Here is a 20,483-nt window from a genome sequence, read left to right on the forward strand (position 1 = left end):
TGCAACATATAGAAGCCTCATAAATGGCTTACAGAGATCATGTTCAAAAACCATGCTTACTACATGATACCATTCTTCAGCTCTGCTGCTGAAATTTCTCATGATTTAACTAAAGGTGGGTAGTTATTAAGGTGCATGTTATATGTGCCCCTTAATTTGCATTAAATAGCAGTAATGTGTAATATTTCCATAATAAGTTACCACAGGATATATACTAATGAGATGCACATATATGCAAAACATCTCATTACAATGTAAATTAGGTAATACAGTTTATGATGCAGAGTCACGGATTAGATATACTGCCTTTCTGTGATACAACCAAAGCAGTTAACCATTTTTTTAAAAGTTCAAATCATTTGTATTAAAGTTTTAACTAGGTAGTCAGTAACAAACAAAAGAATAAACTGTTCTTACAGCTAAAGAAAAAAATTATCGACATCATAAACAAATCATAAATGGCCCCTTTTTACGAAGCTGCGATATCGATGCTGCTGTGGTATATGCTCCGAAGCCCATAGGAATTGAATGGGCTTCAGTGCATTTACTATGTCAGCATTGTTACTGCGGCTTTGTAAAAGGAGCCCAAAATAATGTGCAGATAATAAACAAAAAAAAATGAATGATTTGTTTCATCATCCCTATACTGTATATCTGAACAGCATAATTCAATAGGTTCCTAAATCTTATGGAATTTCTCCTGAGATCTAGATTTTTCAACTACTGGAATTTCATATTTATATATAAGGCATACAGACTTTAACCAAAATAAAAAGGAATCTAATAAAAAGGAAACTTTTCCATTATACTTCTAATCTCTTTAAATAGTCTTTATTGCAATAGCAATCAAGATTAAAGAAAACACGGGGAAAAAATTTGTCCCCGTCTCTGCCCTGTCCCTGCAAGCTCAGCCCTGACCCGCAAGCTCGGTCCCCGTTCCCGCAAAACATTGGATCCTATCCGCACAAACCTCAAGTAGTTTTATACTGAACTTATTTTATTAAAGTATAAAGAGAAACAATATTCTGTACAATTGTCATTTTATAAATCTAAGTTCTGGCTGCCGAACTAGAGGAAGAGATCTTCAGCTGGCAGGGCTTTGTTTATAAATGTTTATCAACACAACTAATATACTACTTTATCCTAAAGAAAAGAAATAGAAATTTTTTTCTACCTTTGTTGTCTGGTTTCTGCTCTCCTCATCTTCTTGTCATTCTATTCCTTTCATCCAAAGACTGCCTTCTCTCTGCCTCTTCCATATGGCATCTGCTCTGTTACTGTGTCTCTCCCTTCTACCCCCATTGGTCTGTCAGCCTTTCATCTCTCCCTCCGCTCCCCCCATAGTCTGGCATCTGTCTTCTTCCCTTCCATCTTTCTTTCCCTCCGCCAGGTGGTTTTTAGCATCTCTTTCCTCCCCTCAGATCTGGTATCTGTCTCCCCAATCCTGCATGTGCTCTTTATTTCTTTATCCCCTCCTTCCATCTAGTAAGTGCTTCCCCCTCTCTCTCTTTCCTCCCCACATTCCTTCAGTGTCTGTTCCACTCTCTCCCCTCCTCACTTTCCTTCAATGTCTTCTCTCTTCTCTCTCCTACCCATTTCCCTTCAGCGTCTGTTCCTCTCTCCCCCCCTCTCCACTTCCCTTCAGTGCCCTTCGCGCGGTTCAGCATCTTCCTCCCTTCCTTCCCCTCACCTTCGCTGGCGATTTTCATTTTTCTGTTTCCAAGCATCATAGCCTTTCTTCAAGTCACATGTGGCTACACTAAAACATCTCCTCTGATGCAACTTCCTGTTTCCATCAGGGCAGCCAAAAGAGAAGAGAAGAAAATAATGTAAGGCAGTGGGTTAGAGTTCCACTACTCGCTGCATGCTGCCACACAACACCCCCCCCCAGCAGTGGGAGAGATGCCCATTCTCTCCCACTGCCACACAACACCCCCCACCCCTGAAGCAGGAGAGATGTCCATTCTCTCCCGCTGCCACACAACACCCACTGCCTCCGACCCCTCTCTCATACCTTGAAATAGATGGCTAACCAAAGGGATGCCTACTCCCACTGGCCAGCTGACCTACCTCTTCAAAATGAGCCTTCCCTCACCGGTGCATCCTGGGATGCACTGTGGAGGGGTATAAGGCATACAGGGAGCCTTAAACAACCTGGGCCAATCAGAACCTCAGGCCCCTCCCCGGATGCACCGAGAAGGGGCCTAGGGCTCTGATTGGCCTGGATGCCTAAGGCCCCTCCTATGGGTCCTGAGGCTCTGATTGGCCCACTATAAACTTCCCATAGGAGGAGCCTTAAACAATCTGGGCCAGTCAGAGCCTCAGGCCCCTCCCAAGATGCATTGGGGAGGGACAGGCCCATTTTGAAGAGGCGAGCCAATGGCTGGAGGGAGTAAGCATCCCTCTGGTGAGCCATCCAATTCAAGGTATGGGAGAGAGGGGTCAGAGGCAGGGGGGAGAAGGGTTGTGTGGCAGCGGGAAAGAACTCAGGTTTCTATCCTGTATGAAAGGATGGAAAGGAGAGCTTCAAAACAGCTCTTATTTTTAAAGTTCTTCTCTTCAGCTCTTTATTTCATTGTGAAACTAGAATCCTGGAAAGGGCCCAAACTGTCAGTTCTTTTAAAGTTTTAATATCTGATTGGCCTGGATGCCTAAGGCCCCTCCTATGGGTCCTGAGGCTCTGATTGGCCCACTATAAACTTCCCATAGGAGGAGCCTTAAACAATCTGGGCCAGTCAGAGCCTCAGGCCCCTCCCAGGATGCATTGGGGAGGGACAGGCCCATTTTGAAGAGGCGAGCCAATGGCTGGAGGGAGTAAGCATCCCTCTGGTGAGCCATCCAATTCAAGGTATGGGAGAGAGGGGTCAGAGGCAGGGGGGAGAAGGGTTGTGTGGCAGCGGGAAAGAACTCAGGTTTCTATCCTGTATGAAAGGATGGAAAGGAAAGCTTCAAAACAGCTCTTATTTTTAAAGTTCTTCTCTTCAGCTCTTTATTTCATTGTGAAACTAGAATCCTGGAAAGGGCCCAAACTGTCAGTTCTTTTAAAGTTTTAATATCTTACCATATTTTTTTTCTTTCCTGCCTCGTAGGAGTTGATTTGAGCAATATTATTAAAGCCCCGCGGAAACCTGGTGATGACGAGAATGATCAGACCCATGAGATTTTGCAGGTATGGTAGGGTTAGAGACCCAAAACTTAAAACCCTTCTGAAAGGAAAGAACTGAAAAATGTCCTCTAGTACAAGAATTTGTTGCAGAGGAGGTGTGGAAGAAATAAGCCAGTAAAGAAGTAAAGGCAAGAACATTTCAGCTTGATTTTGAATATTAGAAGAAAACATCAGCCTATCAGAATGCAGTCGGTTTGGGCATTGGTGGATATGCTAATAATTCACTTAAGACTGGATGAGAATCTCCTCTGATAACCTACATTCTGTGCTGTTGACTACTGTTCAAGGGGAAAAAAGTTATGACTTAACGCAATTTCCTAGCTGAATTTGCCACATTTAGCTTCCAAACTATGATGAATTCTCCTGCCCCCTAATATTTGGAGTTCAGATTTTTATTGATATTTGATTTGGAATAGTTAGTTATTTCATTTAACAATCGCCTTGTGTTGATAGTGATAACTGGCTTACAGAAATGTGCTTTGAAGTGTCCATTGCGCCCAGCAGTCCGCTCACGCGGCAGCGCAACAGGTCCAGGACCTGCATAGTACTCTTCTATCTATACCCTTCTATCCCCTTTTCTAGTAGGAAAATGTCCAATCCTTTCTTAAACCCCAATACCATACTCTGCCCTATTACGTCCTCTGGAAGCGCATTCCAGGTGTCTACCACACGTTGAGTAAAGAAGAACTTCCTAGCATTTGTTTTGAATCTGTCCCCTTTCAACTTCTCTGAATGCCCTCTTGTTCTTTTATTTTTCGAAAGTTTGAAGAATCTGTCCCTCTCTACTCTCTCTATGCCCTTCAAGATCTTGTAAGTCTCTATCATATCCCCTCTAAGTCTCCTCTTCTCCAGGGAAAAGAGTCCCAGTTTCTCCAATCTTTCAGCGTATGAAAGATTTTCCATCCCTTTTATCAGACGTGTCGCCCTCCTCTGAACCCTCTCTAGTAACGCCATGTCTTTCTTAAGGTACGGCGACCAATATTGGACGCAGTACTCCAGATGCGGGCGCACCATCGCCCGATACAACGGCAGAATAACTTCTTTCGTTCTGGTAGTAATACCCTTCTTGATTATACCTAGCATTCTATTCGCTCTCTTAGCGGCCGCTGCGCACTGTGCCGTTGGCTTCATTGTCATGTCTACCATTACCCCCAAGTCCCTTTCTTAGGTACTCTCTTTCACTAACATCCCTCCCATCGTATAGTTGTACCTCGGATTTCTAGTTCCCACATGTAATACTTTACATTTCTCAACATTGAACTTCATCTGCCATCTCGTCGCCCATTCTCCTAGTTTGTTCAAATCTCTTTGCAATTCTTCGCAGTCCTCTTTAGTCCGAGCTCGACTAAATAGTTTGGTGTCGTCTGCAAATTTTATTATCTCACACTTCGTCCCTGATTCTAGATCATTTATGAATATATTAAATAGCAGCGGCCCGAGCACCGAGCCCTGCGGGACCCCACTCGTTACCCTCCTCCAGTCCGAGTAGTGGCCCTTCACTCCTACCCTCTGTGTCCTACCCGCCAACCAATTTCTGATCCATCTATGTACGTCTCCTTCCACCCCATGGTTCTTCAGTTTCCGGAGTAGGCGTTCATGGGGCACCTTGTCAAAGGCTTTTTGGAAATCTAGATATATGATGTCTATGGAGTCTCCTTTGTCCATCCGTTTGTTAATTCCTTCGAAGAAGTGCAATAAGTTCGTTAGGCACGATCTCCCCTTGCAGAAACCATGTTGGCTGGTTATCAGAAGTTCGTTTCTTTCTAAATGTTCGATGTTTTCTTTTATCAGTGCTTCCGCCATTTTCCCCGGAACAGAGGTCAGACTCACCGGTCTGTAGTTTCCCGGGTCTCCTCTTGATTCCTTTTTAAAGATAGGTGTAACGTTGGCTATCTTCCACTCCTCCGGGATCACGCCCGTTTTCAGGGATAGATTGTAAATTTGCTGCAGTAGTTCCACTATTTCCTCCTTTAGTTCCTTCAGAACCCTTGGATGGATTCCATCCAGACCCGGGGATTTGTCAGTTTTTAATTTTTCAATCTGCCTGCGTACATCCTCAAGGCTCACTTCCATGGATGTTAATTTTTCTGCTTGATCTCCATTGAAGAATTGATCGGGATCCGATATGTTGGATGTGTCTTCATTTGTAAATACGGACGAAAAGAACACGTTAAGTCTTTCTGCTACTTCTTTCTCCTCCTTCACCACACCCTTCCTGTCTCCGTCGTCCAGCGGTCCCACCTCCTCCCTAGCCGGCTGCTTCCCTTTAACATATCTAAAGAACGGTTTGAAATTCCGTGCTTCCCTGGCTAGCCTCTCTTCATACTCTCTTTTGGCTTTTCGAACCACACGGTGACATTCCTTTTGATACTTCCTGTGCTCTTTCCAGTTCTCCTCAGTTTTGTCCTTTTTCCATTTCTTGAATGAATTTTTCTTATTTCCTATCGCTTCCTTCACTATTTTAGTTATCCACGCCGGGTCTTTTGTTCGACTCTTTTTGCACCCCTTTCTGAATCTGGGGATATACAGATTTTGCGCCTCGCTCACCATGTCCCTGAAAAAAGACCAGGCATTTTCTTCCGTTTTCCAGTTCCTGGAAGTGTTCCTAAGTTTCTTCCTTACCATTTCCCTCATTGCTTTGTAGTTTCCTTTTCTGAAGTTAAAGGTTGTCGCTATGGTTCTCTTTCCTTTCGGTATTCCAACCTCAACCTTGAACTTGATCATATTGTGATCGCTGTTTCCCAACGGTCCCACTACTTCTACTTCCTTTGCAGGTCCTCTTAACCCATTTAGGATTAAATCCAGAGTGGCATTTCCTCTCGTAGGTTCTCTAACAAGCTGCTCCATGAAGCAATCTTGTGTAGCCTCCAGAAATTCTGTCTCCCTAGCGCATCTTGAGCTTCCAAGACTCCAGTCTATCCCAGGGTAGTTGAAGTCTCCCATAATAACTGTGTTACTGCTTTTACATTCTCGCTTCATCTCGGCTTCCATTTCTTCATCTATATCTCCAGTTTGCCCGGGTGGACGATAATATAGGCCCAGCTTTATTTCAGGCCATTTCCTTCCCGGTATTTTAACCCATAGCGATTCCAGCTTGTTGGTCGTCTCTGCTGTGTCCATTCTTGTCGATTGTATGCTTTCTTTTATGTATAGGGCTATTCCACCACCCTTTTGGCCTGAACTGTCCCTGCGATAGAGCTTGTACCCTGGCAGTGCTGTATCCCATTTGTTTTCTTCATTCCACCATGTTTCAGCGACTCCAATGATGTCTATGTCCTCTGCATTGGCCATGACTTCTAATTCCCCCATTTTATTTCTTAGGCTCCTTGCATTAGCATATACGCAATTTAGATCCTGGTATTTCTTTATCTTCATTTCCTTTCCTTGTGCTTCGGTCCTTGGTTTCTTTTCTTTTGTTACAATCTTCCTAACCTCCTCTTCTGGGTTAGTTGACTCCTGTAATTTGTCCCTTATTTCTTCTCAGTCTTTTTTCCCCTCAGTATCTTTATGGGATACTTTCTTCCGAATCATCGACACTTGGTCAACTGTCGGCTTTCCCCTTCTTCTTAGTTTAAAGTCTGTTCTATTCCTCTCCTGACGTTATTTGCTAGAAGTCTAGTTCCCGCCGCGCTCAGGTGCAGTCCATCTCTCCTGTAGAGCTTGCTCTTGCCCCAGAACATTGTCCAGTTTCTCACGAAGTAGAAACCTTCTTCTTCACACCATTTCCTCATCCACGCATTTATTGATTGTAGTTCCTCCTGCCTCTTGACATCCGCCCTCGGTACCGGTAGGATCTCTGAGAACGCTATCTTCTGGGTCCTCATCTTCAGCTTCGTTCCCAGAATCTTGAACTGTTCTATCAGCGTGCTTCTCCTGTAGTCTCTCCTACTGACATCATTCGTCCCGATGTGGATCACTACTGCGGTCTCTTCTGTCTCCGCTCCTTCCAGGATCTTCCCAATTTTGTCTACGATGTCCTTTGTTCTCGCTCCCGGGAGGCAGGTCACCAGTCGATCCTCTCTCCCTCCTGCTATGTGGCTGTCCACATGCCTCAGGATTGAGTCTCCCACTAGGATCGCTGACTTTCCCTTCTTCATTTTTCGCTTCGGTCTCAGGTCAATGTCCTCGGTGTGCTGCACTCTTTCTTCTGGGCATCGAATAGTCAGTTCTTCTCTCTCATGTGGTATTCCTCTGTGGGTGTCTTCTATGAAGTCATCTGCTTCTTGTTCTCCCTTCCATGTTGGTGTAACTCCATCTTTCATCTGAAGGTCGTTCTCTTCCACCCTTTTCCTGTATGCTTCCTCAATGAATTTCTCGAGTTCTTTGACTTCCTCCCCAATGTGTCTCTCACTCATGAAGTCCTCAGCTGTCCCAGTTGGGTCCTCGGTGGTGTAAAGTCCTTCTAGCTCTTGTATCTTGTCTTCAAGTCGCTTGACTTCTTTCTTCAAGCTTTTCAGCTCCTGACACCGACCGCATACATATGACTGTCTCCCCGAGGGGAGGTAGTCATACATATGACAGTCTGTGCAGAACACTGGAAAGCTCATCTTCTGCCTTCCCTCTACTTCCATTGTTGTTCCTACTTTAAGATAACAGTTAACAGATAATGTGTGACCTGTAAGTGCCCTCTGTAACTGCTTTGTGTCCTCTCTTTCTGCCTACTGCTGGTGTCCTCTCTCTCTTTCTCTCTGCCTGCTGCTAGTGTCCTCTGTTGCTGCTGGTGTCCTCTCTCTTTTTCTGTCTGCTGCTAGTGTCCTCTCTCTGCCTTCTTGTTGTCCTTCCCTGGTGTCCCTGGGTGTAGCGACGGCCCTTCGCAAAGGCGCTCTCGCTAAGGCGAGCGCCTTTGCTGCTCGCCTTCGCTGCGCGCCGAACGGCTGCGCGCCGTTGGCTCCGCCCCTATCAAGGGGGAGTTCGGGCTCTGACCTCGCTGACGCTTGGGGTGGGCGGAGCTAACTCTCGCCGCTGCCCCTGCTCTGGCTCGCTTCTAATTCCCTGCCTTTTATCTCCTGCCTCGCTCCTGAAGTCTCCTTACCTCCTCTCTGCCTGCTTCTCAGCCGGTGTTCAGGTCAGCGTGTGCCTCGCGCCGTTGGCTCCGCCCCTATCAAGGGGGAGTTCGGGCTCTGACCTCGCTGACGCTTGGGGTGGGCGGAGCTAACTCTCGCCGCTGCCCCTGCTCTGTAATGTAATGCTCTTCCTTCTATATGCGATCTAGCGTTTATTTGTCATATGCATCTTTAAAGAGGAAGGTCTTTTAAGTTATTTTTGAATTTGTCCAATGAGATTTCTTCTTGAAGGTGAGAGGGCAAGGAATAAGCTTACAACTCTGCCATCAGATTATGCTGGGTAGTAATCGGGATGTAAGGGACAACAAAACATCAGCAAACATACTAATCTTATAATCTATGTCACCCACTTTCACTTGAAGAGGTGAGTTTTAAGGTTCTTTTTAAACCTTGGGAGTGATTGCTCTACATGAATATAAGATGGCAGATCATGCCATAGTTTTATACCATAGGGCTGGTGTAAGTATAGTCGCCTAAGTGTTGCAAGGAGGCATGTAATTTACAGTATTCTATAAGTTATGTACCTGGCTCTGCCCTGCTCCACCCCTGTGTACACCCTCTTGCAAATACATGCTATGTACAGTTAGCAGGTATTTACAGAAAGATATTTAGGCACCATGCTTGCATTTACACTCGTAGGTGTGCACTTATGCGCCTAAGTATAAATGTTTATGCATATGTAAAAGTGACCATCCCTGGTAAAACATAACTAAAAGTCTGGAGATTTTAAGTTTCCCAGAGATAGTCACAAATGTTAGTGCCTAGGTTGTAGACTTGTCCCCGATATATTGTATATAATCTCTCTCCCAAATTTACTGTCGATGTGCATCTCAATACTTAAATTTATAAGGTGTTGTTTGACAGTGTTAGCACAGTTGTGCCTTATAGAGCATTCCCTTTCTTTGTCTTTGCTGTCTTTATATTGTAGACATTAGAATTGCTTCGGAAATCTGTAGATTCATCAGCTCATGGTGAGATGGGGGACCTTCTTCTGCACTTCAGTGAGCAATGCAAACAAGGATTGGCTAACAGATTTCAGTCTGCACAAAAAAGTGCCTATCCTGTCTTGCTTTCTGCCTGGAATTCCACTTTGGGAGACCGAAACCTCATGCTGAAAGCTCTTCATGCTATGACTTCCTTGACAGATGGCCAGCCAGACCTTTTTGAGCCTGTGGGACAGCAACTTCTGGTCAAAACTCTTGAGGAGAATACAAATGATGCCGATGTGACTTTAATTGGCATTCAGCTTGTCCGCCGCGTTTGTCTAAAGCATGAACAAAACCGCCAGGATTTGGTGAAAGCCGGGATCCTCCCACTACTGACAGGAGCACTAGTAAAACACGGAACAGATGCCGAGCTGGTCAGGAAGGCATGTTCAGCTCTGAAGATCATGACTTTTGATGATGATATTCGAGTGCCTTTTAGCCATGCCCATGATCATGCTAAGAAGATAGTACTGGAAAATAATGGATTAAAGGTGATAATAGATGCTGCCAAAGGTAGGTTTAGGGAAAATAGGAGCCAGAATTCTGTTTTCTTTTTTATCTTAAATGTCTCCACATAAAGATCCTAATTATAATAAGAGAAAGAGGTCCTTAGAGAGGTCTGTGGAATATATTTGAACAATTTGTGACTCTTTCTTCAATGTTGGTAGATCTTCAAGTTTCAAGTTTATTCAAGTTTTTGATAAAACGCTTATCCGAAGGTACAAAGCGTTGTACATAAAAAATTTAAAAATAACAAGGAGACAAACTGTAGACCAATTAGACATACATGACTAATAATAATTCTTGGGCTTACTAACATGCTTAAGCTACAGAAAACAATAGGAAAGGGGGGAGAACTACAATATTTAAAGAAAAGGTACACAGAAGGGAAATACAAGAGGGAGTAGGGAAGGTGAAGAATTGCTAGGAAACTGAAAAAGAGAAAAATTTTAGACACTGTTAAGGAAAATATATATCATATTTTCAGTTAAAGGCATCTTTAAAAAAAAAACACTTTAAACTACTTTTGCAGATTTTGTTCAGATCTTAAGTATAGAGGAAGAGAGTTCCAGGTCATTGGGGCGGTCACTGAAAAAATAAAGGTACGACGAGTACCGATTATTTTCAAAGAGGGAACATTAAGGGTGTGCTGTGAAGTTGATCTGAGGGCTTTTGGAGGGTCGTACGGAATCAAGAGTCTGTCTATGAAAGCTGGGGCGTTAGTTTGTATAGTTTTAAAAGTCAGAAGAGCAATTTCATATGTATAATAGGCAACCGGTGGGCTTTTCGTAATAGTGGAGTTACGTGATCAAATTTATTAGATCCTGAAATAATCTTAATAGCTGTGTTTTTGATAAGTTGAAGACGTTTTATATCTTTTAGGCATATCCCTTTTAATAAGGAATTGCAATAATCCATTATGGATATTACAAGGGAGTGGATTAACACGTTAAGGGAAGTAATATCAAGAAGGGGGACCAATGATCTAATCATCCTCAGCTTATAAAAGCAATTTTTAACCACTGTACTAATTTGTGGACGAAATGTAAGTGTATTGCCAGAGGGTGTGTTGGAATTTATTTCAGAGGAACTAGAGAAAGATATTCCAATATTGACTATAGTTAATTTGTATAGTACAGGCTGAGAGTTGTCCATTGTGAGCCTTGCAACAGAGCAGGCCATTTGGAACTGTGTTTGATTTTTCATAAGCATGCCCCAAATGATGCTTTAAAATATACATATATAAAAGCTTGGAGACCTTCGGATAGAGTGGGTGAACAAACAGTATTTTTCTATGTAATTTCCTCTAAAGGCTAAGCTCTTTCCATTTTAGCTTCTTTTGCTGTTGATTCTGCTGAGTGCATTTGCAGAAAGTGAAACTCCTCGAGTCACAGAGCTCTCCAGGTAGCATATGAGTTTTCAGTAGCCAGGGACACAGCAGTCAGTGCCAGCAGTTTCACTGCATGACACCTCAATCTTTTAGTTTCAAAATGTTCCAGCTATGTGTGGCAGAAAAGGAGTAAATCTGGGATGACAGTTGTCCTTAAAATCTGAATTGAAGAAGAGATGTGATGAATTTAATGATATACACTGCTGACCTTCAGTTTCTGTTTTTTTGGTGGTGATCTTCCCTCACCTCTTTTTTTTTCCCTTCCAGGTTTCATGGATAATTCCACTGTTCTTAGCGAGCTATGCAGTGTCCTGGCACATTTGTCAGTTCGGAATGAATTCTGCCAGGAAATTGTTGACCTCGGGGGCTTAAACTTCATGGTGGCACTGTTGGCAGACTGCATCGATCATCAGGTACAGTACATAGGATTACAGACAACATGTTGTGGTACAATTTAATTAGCCTGACTTGAAGCCAAATGCACTAAAGCAGACATGTCAAACTCTGGCCCGCGGTGTACTGCAATTTAGCCCGCCAGACAATTTCAAATTTCCCCTAAAGCTGACCCGCACCGCATCATCTGTAGGTTCACACGGCCTGCCCCCTCTCTGTGGAATGCCCTTCCACTAGACATTCAATTAGAGAACTCACTCGGAAAATTTAAAACCAAATTTAAAACTTTCCTCTTTAAAGATGCTTTTACTCTTTAGTATTAGCTTCCGCCTCTTAATTCCCTGATTCATGTGAAGCTTTGAAACATCTAATACAGGGGTCCCCAAAGTCCCTCCTTGAGGGCTGCAATCTAGTCGGGTTTTCAGGATTTCCCCAATGAATATGCATGAGATCTATGTGCATGCACTGCTTTCAATACATATTCATTGGGGAAATCCTGAAAACCTGACTAGATTCGGGAGGGACTTTGGGGACCCCTGATCTAATACTTCTTTTGAAGTGATTCACATCCTAATCTTTCTACCACTCCCCATTTACCGTCTTTTTTTTTTTATTATTAATTTTACTTTGATGTATTTTAAACGACCTTTCCCCTCCCTACTTTCCCTTCATTTCATGTATGTTAATCTGAATTTGTCCTGTATTTTTAATATTTGATAAATTATTGTTTTTATTTACCTATTTTAATTGTTTCCTATAATCTTATATAATGTGCACCTTCTAGACATGTGTTTTGATAGACAGTATATCAAAAATAAAGAAACTTGAAACTAGTCGGCTGTAGCGATCCTAGCATGCCACTGTAGCCTCAGCTACATGTTCCCTCTGGTGCGGTCCCGTACGTCGGCGGGACTGCACCAGAGGGAATGTGCAGTTGAGGCTACCGTGGCCTGCTAGTATCGCTACAGCCAACCAGCGATCCTCTGCAGGCTGCATGAACCTACAGATAATGCGGCACAAACCTACCTGGAAGAATGTACAGCCCACAGAACAGGCATGAAATACAGGTAAGGAAATAAAACTATTATTTCTAATAGCAGCCTTCAGCAGACCCAGTGTGTTGGATAATTGGTTTTAAAGTAGGGATGTATTTTAAAATGGCATATTTCTTTGTGCTTGCTTTCCAGTGGAAAAGAAATAGCATTCAGGTCCCATTCTACATTTCAATATTTTCATTTATTTATTTTTTATTTTATTTATTTATTGTTTTTCAATAACATATCAAGTATCCACTTGTACAGAAAGATAAAGTTAGGCAGGAAATAAAATACAATACAAATTATAATCTAGTAACCCAATATAGCTTAACTTTAACTCAAGTCCTCAATAAGGGTCCAAGATGTAGAATCGGCGAGAATATAACAAAAAAATAAAAATAAAAACTAACAATTATGTTGGCTGAGACAGGAAATCAGTCTAAGAGTACTTCATATTCCTCCTCCTTTTTTCAGGCGAGCCGCTGACAAGAAGGTTGTCAGTTGGCTAGGATCGAAGACAAGATATTTTTGCATTTGATACACTATCACACATTTACATGGGTGGCAAAGAAAATAGGTCGCCCCAAGAGCGATAACACCTGGCTTTAACAACAAAAATTCACGTCGACGTTTTTGTGTGTCTTGTGACAGATCTGGAAATATTTGTATTTTATACCCTCAAAATTCTTTCTGTCTATTTTTAAAGAAAAGTCTTAATAGCCAATTCTTATCCGGTGCAAAGGCAACTATAAGAAGAAGTGTTGCCGGCATTGCGACTTCTCTGTCTGAAAGTTCCAGCATTGTAGAAATATTAAGCAATTGTTGATCACCTTCCTTTAACTTTTCTTCCTTTTTTTTTCATTTATTTATTAAGTAAAAAGTTGTATGCAAAATTGCAAACCTTCCTTTCAGGATTTTGAATGGAAACTTTTATGCTTACAATCCAGTATTTTCAAGTTTGATCAAATCTTAGTTCATTGTCTTGGAGCACAGAGCCTGGGACCAACATGATTGAATAATCACCAGACAACAAAAGGTAGAAAAAATAATTTTATTTTTTGTTTTGTGGTTACAATATGTCAGATTTGAAATGTGTATCCTGCCAGAGCTGGTATTAGAAAGCAAGTGTGAACTAGGACCTAAAGGAGAGAGGAAAAGTCTTTTTTATTTATTTTGTTTACATCACAGAGCCGGCGTGGGGTTCGAGACGTTGTAACCTTAAACTTCTACTAAGACTGAGCCTTAGTCACTTAGGGGTCCTTTTATTAAGGTGCGCATTTATCGCACGCTAAATTGGTTAGCGTATCTTAATAAGAAATTTGGCCTGCAACTTAGCCTTTTTTTCAAATTTCGGACCCTTATGTGATTCAGTTTAACACCCCTGCACTAAAGGATTAAGTTGTATTTTTTTTCCTTTGTGTTGGTTTGATTGAATTTCTTTCCTATTATTCTTTGGAGTTCCTTTCCATTTTTAATATTATGTACACTTTTGACCCACGTATTGGAAAAAGTGATTTATCAAATAAAAATAAACATATTGCTTAGATAGTAGTACCTTGGATTACGAGTATAATCCGTTATCCCAGGACAAGCAGGCAGGTATTCTCACTAGTGGGTGATGTCATCAGACAGAGCCCCGGTACGGACGTCTCACAAGCACGTGTTGCTTGTAGAAACTTAAAGTTTCTAGATGCCCGCACCGCGCATGCGCCGGTGCCTTCCTACCCGGAGATCCGGGCGTGTCTCCTCAGTTCTTTCTTTTCCGCGGAGCTGAGAAGTTCAACTTCATCATGCGCTAGCTGAATTCAGTTAAATTTGCCTTCCTTGTCCGCGTTTTCGCCTTTCTTTTAATTACAGTTAACAGTTCTTTTATTTTCGTAAAAAAAAAAAAAAAAAAAAAAGAAGATTATTTCCTCCGGCGGGTCGAACGGGCCGGCCACGTGGCTCAGGCCCACTGGCTTCGACCTCGCGGCGGAGATTTTCCGGCCTATGTCCCGGCCAACCACCGGGTTTAAAAAGTGCAGCAAGTGCCAACGCGCGATTTCACTCACGGACCCTCACTGGCGCTGTTTGCAGTGTTTGGGCCCTGACCACATCCCGAAATCGTGCGGGCCTTGCTCTACCCTTACGGCACGCTCTTTCAAGCGGCGTTGCCTATTGTGGGAATCGATGTTCAAGATGGACGCAGCTAAGGATCCCACAGCCTCCACTTCATCTGATACCTCCCCGGTTCGGGCGAAACCGGCATCGACCACCCCTGCATCGAGTGTGGTGAAACCGGCATCGCTCGCCCCGACACCATCCACGAGCTCGACGTCGGTGCCTGCCCCGGTCTCCTCGGTTCAGGTACCTCTTCCTTCCACAGTGCCACCAATGGTCATCAAAGTGCCGAAAGCTGCTAAGCAGAAGCACTCGACCTCGAAGGAGCGCGATGTCCGTGCAGGAGGACCCCCTTTCGGTGCGGATCCCTCCCTATCGGCTTCGCTACGGTCCGTGCTAGAAGCTCAATTCGTTGAGCTCATGCAGACCATCGGACCCGGGCTCATCGCTGCCATACAGGGTGACCTCCCGGTACCGACCCAAAGGGGCGGTCCGCCCCCTCCCCCTCCCCCACACCGTTCGACCTCGACAACCGACGAGGACGAACGGGGGAGGGCGGCGATGCCCACGCGGCAAACCTCGCTTACCGATATGCCGCCATTAGAACCCATTACGCCTCCGCGCCAACATGGGACCAGACCCCCGCTCGATACTCGAAGCCCTGGGCATAGTCAGGAAGAGTTCTTCCGCACTCCTTACCAGACTTGGGTAGCATCGCAAGAATCCGCATCGCAAACCCAGTTGCGATCCACCGCTTCCAGCCCTATCCACTTGGGGGCCTCGGGAGACCATGCGATGCACAGACGATCCCGATCCCCGTCCCGCCACCGAGACGGGCACCGATCGAGACACTCATCCTGGCACTCCTCACGCCATTCGGAGGTGTCACCGCAGAAAAAACTGCAACGTAGGGGATACTCCTCAACAGAGGCGTCCCCTCCGAGGGGCCCGGAGTACGAGGAGACACCGGTACCCGATTCTCCTTGTCACTCCCCGATGTCCACAGACCTGGAGGCCTCATCCTCCTCCAGCCCGTCCCACAGACCGACGCTGGCGGAACAATTGTCCTTCTCATCATTCCTCCGACAAATGGCGGATGATCTGGACGTGACCCTTGACACGGGCTCCAGATACTCCAAAGAGTATCTGGACACCATGCACTTACCTAACCCTCCAACGGAGTCGCTCCGGCTCCCCTTGCATAAATTACTGGACCAGACCTTCATGCAGTGCTTCGAAACGCCGTATTCCATACCGGCGATCCCCAGCAAACTCGATGCTCGATACCGCATCGTGCACCATAAAGGGTTCGAGGGCCCCCAACTCTCCCACCAATCCCTATTGGTCGAGTCCTCCCTCAAACGCTCTCATCCCTCCCAGGTCTACGCTTCTGTACCGCCAGGCCGAGAGGGAAGAACGATGGACAAATTTGGTAGAAAATTCTACCAAAACTCCATGATGGCGTCACGGGTGCTAAACTACAACTTCTTTTTCTCTTCCTATCTGGAGTTCTTCTTGCCGGTACTCCGCAAGTTCACTCCGTTCATAGACAACCAAGCTCGATTCGAGTTCGAGGAAGTGGTAGCCTCCCTCTCCCAATTACGCCTCCAGCTGATGCAATCCTCCTTCGATGCATTCGAACTCTCGGCACGCGCCGCCGCAAGCGCGGTAGCTATGCGTCGCCTGGCATGGCTCCGTACTATCGATATGGATCCCAACCTACAGGACAGACTCGCCAACGTACCATGTGCTGGAGCCGACCTGTTCGATGAGTCTATCGAAACTGTTACCAAGAAGCTGTCGGATCATGAAAAATCCTTTCAATCCATCCTACGGCCCAAACCCAAACCTCAACAGTCTCGACCTTCCAGGCCACCCCTGATTTACCAGCGGCGTTACATGCCCAGACAAACGCCCGCGGCGAGACAGCCTGCGAAGAGACAACCCCCCCAGAAGTCTCAGCAAAAAGTCCAGCCACCCGCTGTACCTAAGGCTCCCCAGCCCTTTTGACGCCCCTCCCGGGAGCATAACCTCGGCCTCTCCCATAGGGGGCCGCCTCCATCTTTTTTACCACAGATGGGAGGCCATAACCACGGACCTATGGGTCCTCTCCATCATAAGAGAAGGATACTCCCTTCAATTCCACCGGGTCCCCCCGGACCATCCTTCAAGAGAGTATCCTTCAAGCTCGACGCAGACCTCCCTTCTTCTTCAGGAAGTCCAAAACTTACTCCAGCTTCGGGCGGTCGAGACGGTCCCGTCAGACCAATTGAACCGAGGGTTTTACTCCCGGTACTTCCTCGTCCCGAAGAAAACGGGCGACCTGCGACCCATTTTAGACCTTCGGGCCCTCAACAAGTTCCTGGTCAAAGAGAAGTTTCGCATGTTGACTTTGGCTTCTCTATACCCCCTCCTCGAGCAGAACGACTGGTTATGCTCCCTGGATCTCAAAGAGGCCTACACTCACATCCCCATTCACCCGGCCTCCCGAAAGTTCCTCAGATTTCGGGTGGGAAATCTGCACCTACAGTATCGAGTGCTACCATTCGGCCTATCTTCGTCCCCCAGAGTCTTCACAAAGTGCCTGGTGGTAGTGGCCGCAGCACTCAGGGACAGGGGTCTACAGGTCTTTCCATACCTCGACGACTGGCTCATCAAGGCCCCGTCAGCCCCAGAGGTCACTTCGGCGGCCTTGGCTACAACCTACTTCCTCCAGAATTTGGGCTTCGAGATCAACTTCTCCAAGTCCCATCTACAGCCTACCCAGTCCCTCCCCTTCATCGGAGCGGTCCTGGACACCACCCGACTCCGAGCATTCCTGCCCCGGCAACGCATGGAGTCTCTTCTTCACCTCTGCCAGTCGGTGATCACTCACCAAACCATACCGGCGAGACAACTGATGGTGCTCCTGGGCCATATGGCCTCCACAGTACACGTGACACCCTTTGCCAGACTCCACCTCAGGATCCCCCAGTGGACCCTGGCATCACAGTGGAACCAGACATCCGATCCACTATCCAAACGCATCGTAGTCACACCTGCTCTTCGGCAGTCTCTACTTTGGTGGATGACCTCTTCGAATCTATCCAGAGGTTTGCTGATGCACTCTCCCCCCCATCAGAAAGTTCTCACAACCGACTCGTCGAATTACGCATGGGGGGCCCACCTGGAGGGTCTCCGCACCCAAGGATTCTGGACCAGTGCGGAAAGACTACACCAAATCAATCTATTGGAACTCAGAGCCATCTTCAATGCGCTCCAAGCTTTCCAACACCTACTTCACGACACGGTAATCCTCATTCGCACAGACAATCAGGCTGCCATGTATTACATCAACAAGCAAGGGGGCACGGGCTCGTCCCTCCTTTGCCAGGAAGCTCTACGAGTCTGGGACTGGGCGGTGCGCCACAACGCCTTACTCAGAGCAGTATACATCCAGGGGGAGAACAACGTCCTAGCAGACAAACTAAGCCGTCTGCTACAACCGCACGAATGGACTCTCCATTCCAACCCCCTTCACCAAATCTTCACGCAATGGGGGACGCCTCAGATAGACCTCTTTGCGGCTCCCCACAACGCCAAACTGCCTCAGTTTTGCTCCAGGATCTACACTCCTCATCGCCTCGAGGCAGATGCTTTTCTACTGAACTGGGGGAAACGATTTCTATATGCGTTCCCACCATTCCCGCTGATCCAGAAGACTCTGGTCAAGCTGAAACTCGAACGGGCCACCATGATTCTAATAGCTCCTCGGTGGCCCAGACAACCTTGGTTCTCCCTCCTACTTCAACTCAGCAGCAGGGAACCAGTACCACTTCCAGTGTTTCCTTCACTACTTACTCAACATCAAGGATCACTACTTCATCCCAACCTGCAGTCTCTCCACCTGACAGCTTGGTTCCTCTCAACGTAACCCCTCACCAATTCTCACAAGAAGTGAGGGAAGTCTTGGAAGCTTCCAGGAAGCCCGCCACTCGTCAATGCTACTCCCAGAAATGGACCAGATTCTCCTCATGGTGCGTTTCTAAGTCAAAGGAACCCCAGCGAGCTTCCTTATCCTCCGTGCTGGACTATCTCCTGCACCTATCTCAATCTGGGCTCAAGTCCACATCCATACGAGTCCACCTGAGCGCTATTGCGGCGTTCCACCAGCCTCTACAAGGGAAACCCCTCTCGGCCCATCCGGTGGTCGCCAGATTTATGAAAGGACTCTTCCATGTTAACCCTCCTCTCAAACCACCCCCAGTGGTTTGGGACCTCAATGTAGTCCTTTCCCACCTCATGAAGCCCCCGTTTGAACCACTCAACAGGGCCCCTCTGAAGTATCTCACCTGGAAAGTTCTTTTCCTTGTAGCCCTTACGTCCGCTCGCAGAGTCAGCGAACTCCAGGCATTGATGGCGGACCCACCATTCACAGTATTCCACCATGACAAGGTGGTCCTCCGCACTCACCCGAAATTCCTGCCTAAGGTGGTCTCCGAATTTCATCTCAACCAATCCATCGTACTTCCAGTATTCTTCCCTAAGCCTCATTCTCACCACGGAGAATCGGCCCTTCACACTCTAGACTGTAAACGTGCCTTGGCTTTCTACCTGGATCGCACCAAGCCACACAGAACCACTCCTCAACTTTTTGTCTCCTTCGACCCTAATAAGTTGGGAAGACCCGTATCAAAGCGCACCATCTCTAATTGGATGGCGGCTTGCATCTCTTTCTGCTATGCCCAGGCTGGATTATCACTTCCTTGTAAGGTCACAGCCCATAAGGTCAGAGCAATGGCAGCCTCAGTAGCATTCCTCAGATCAACACCAATCGAGGAAATTTGTAAGGCTGCCACCTGGTCCTCGGTTCACACATTCACCTCACATTATTGTCTGGATACTCTCTCCAGACGGGATGGACAGTTTGGCCAAACAGTATTGAAAAATTTATTCTCTTAAGTCGCCAACTCCCCCTCCATCCCACTGAGGTTAGCTTGGAGGTCACCCACTAGTGAGAATACCTGCCTGCTTGTCCTGGGATAAAGCAATGTTACTTACCGTAACAGTTGTTATCCAGGGACAGCAGGCAGCTATTCTCACGTCCCACCCACCTCCCCTGGGTTGGCTTCTCAGGCTAGCTACCTGAACTGAGGAGACACGCCCGGATCTCCGGGTAGGAAGGCACCGGCGCATGCGCGGTGCGGGCATCTAGAAACTTTAAGTTTCTACAAGCAACACGTGCTTGTGAGACGTCCGTACCGGGGCTCTGTCTGATGACATCACCCACTAGTGAGAATAGCTGCCTGCTGTCCCTGGATAACAACTGTTACGGTAAGTAACATTGCTTTCCAGGAGCATGCTCGTAATCCAAAATGCTCGTTTATCAAAGCGAGTTTCCCCATAGGAAATAATGGAAACTCGCTTTGATGCGTTCCACCCCCCCCCCCCCGAGAACCGCCATTGCTCCCCTCGAAGGCCCCCCCCTGCGATCCGGCACCCCCCCCATGCGATCCGGCACCCCCCTGCCTCGAACCGGCACCCCCCCTGCCACGATCCGACCCCCCCGACACAATTGGGCACCCCCCGCCGCTTCTTACCCTCATCTGGGCACTCTAGAAGATCGGACTCCTCGTCTGCTGGGCCTTGAGCATGCTCAGATGCTCAAGGCCCAGCAGACGAGGGCCGATCTTCAAGAGTGCCCAGATGAGGGTAAGAAGCTGCGGGGGGGTGCCCAGTCGTGGCAGGGGGGTGCCGGATTGCGGGGGGGGGGGTGCTCATAAATTGAGCCATGCTCGGTTTCCGAGGCTCCGATTTTGCAAATGTTTTGCTCGTCTTGCAAAACACTCGCAAACCGGTGCACTCGTA

The 20,483-nt window shown here is 46.4% G+C and overlaps 1 protein-coding gene across 3 annotated transcripts in view; it reads left to right on the forward strand.

The window, feature by feature from the left end:
* The window catches only part of ARMC6 (armadillo repeat containing 6), a 71,736-nt gene that overhangs the window by 20,217 nt on the left and 31,036 nt on the right, over positions 1-20,483 (forward strand). For all 3 annotated transcript variants that reach the window (XM_033954292.1, XM_033954291.1, XM_033954293.1), the window contains exons 3-5: positions 3,090-3,169; positions 9,158-9,728; positions 11,374-11,519. In XM_033954292.1, coding sequence (XP_033810183.1) covers positions 3,090-3,169; positions 9,158-9,728; positions 11,374-11,519 — 797 coding nt within the window. The remainder of the gene's footprint in view (positions 1-3,089; positions 3,170-9,157; positions 9,729-11,373; positions 11,520-20,483) is intronic.

This window comes from Geotrypetes seraphini, chromosome 8, assembly GCF_902459505.1.
Source record: "Geotrypetes seraphini chromosome 8, aGeoSer1.1, whole genome shotgun sequence".
Lineage (NCBI taxonomy): Eukaryota > Metazoa > Chordata > Amphibia > Gymnophiona > Dermophiidae > Geotrypetes > Geotrypetes seraphini.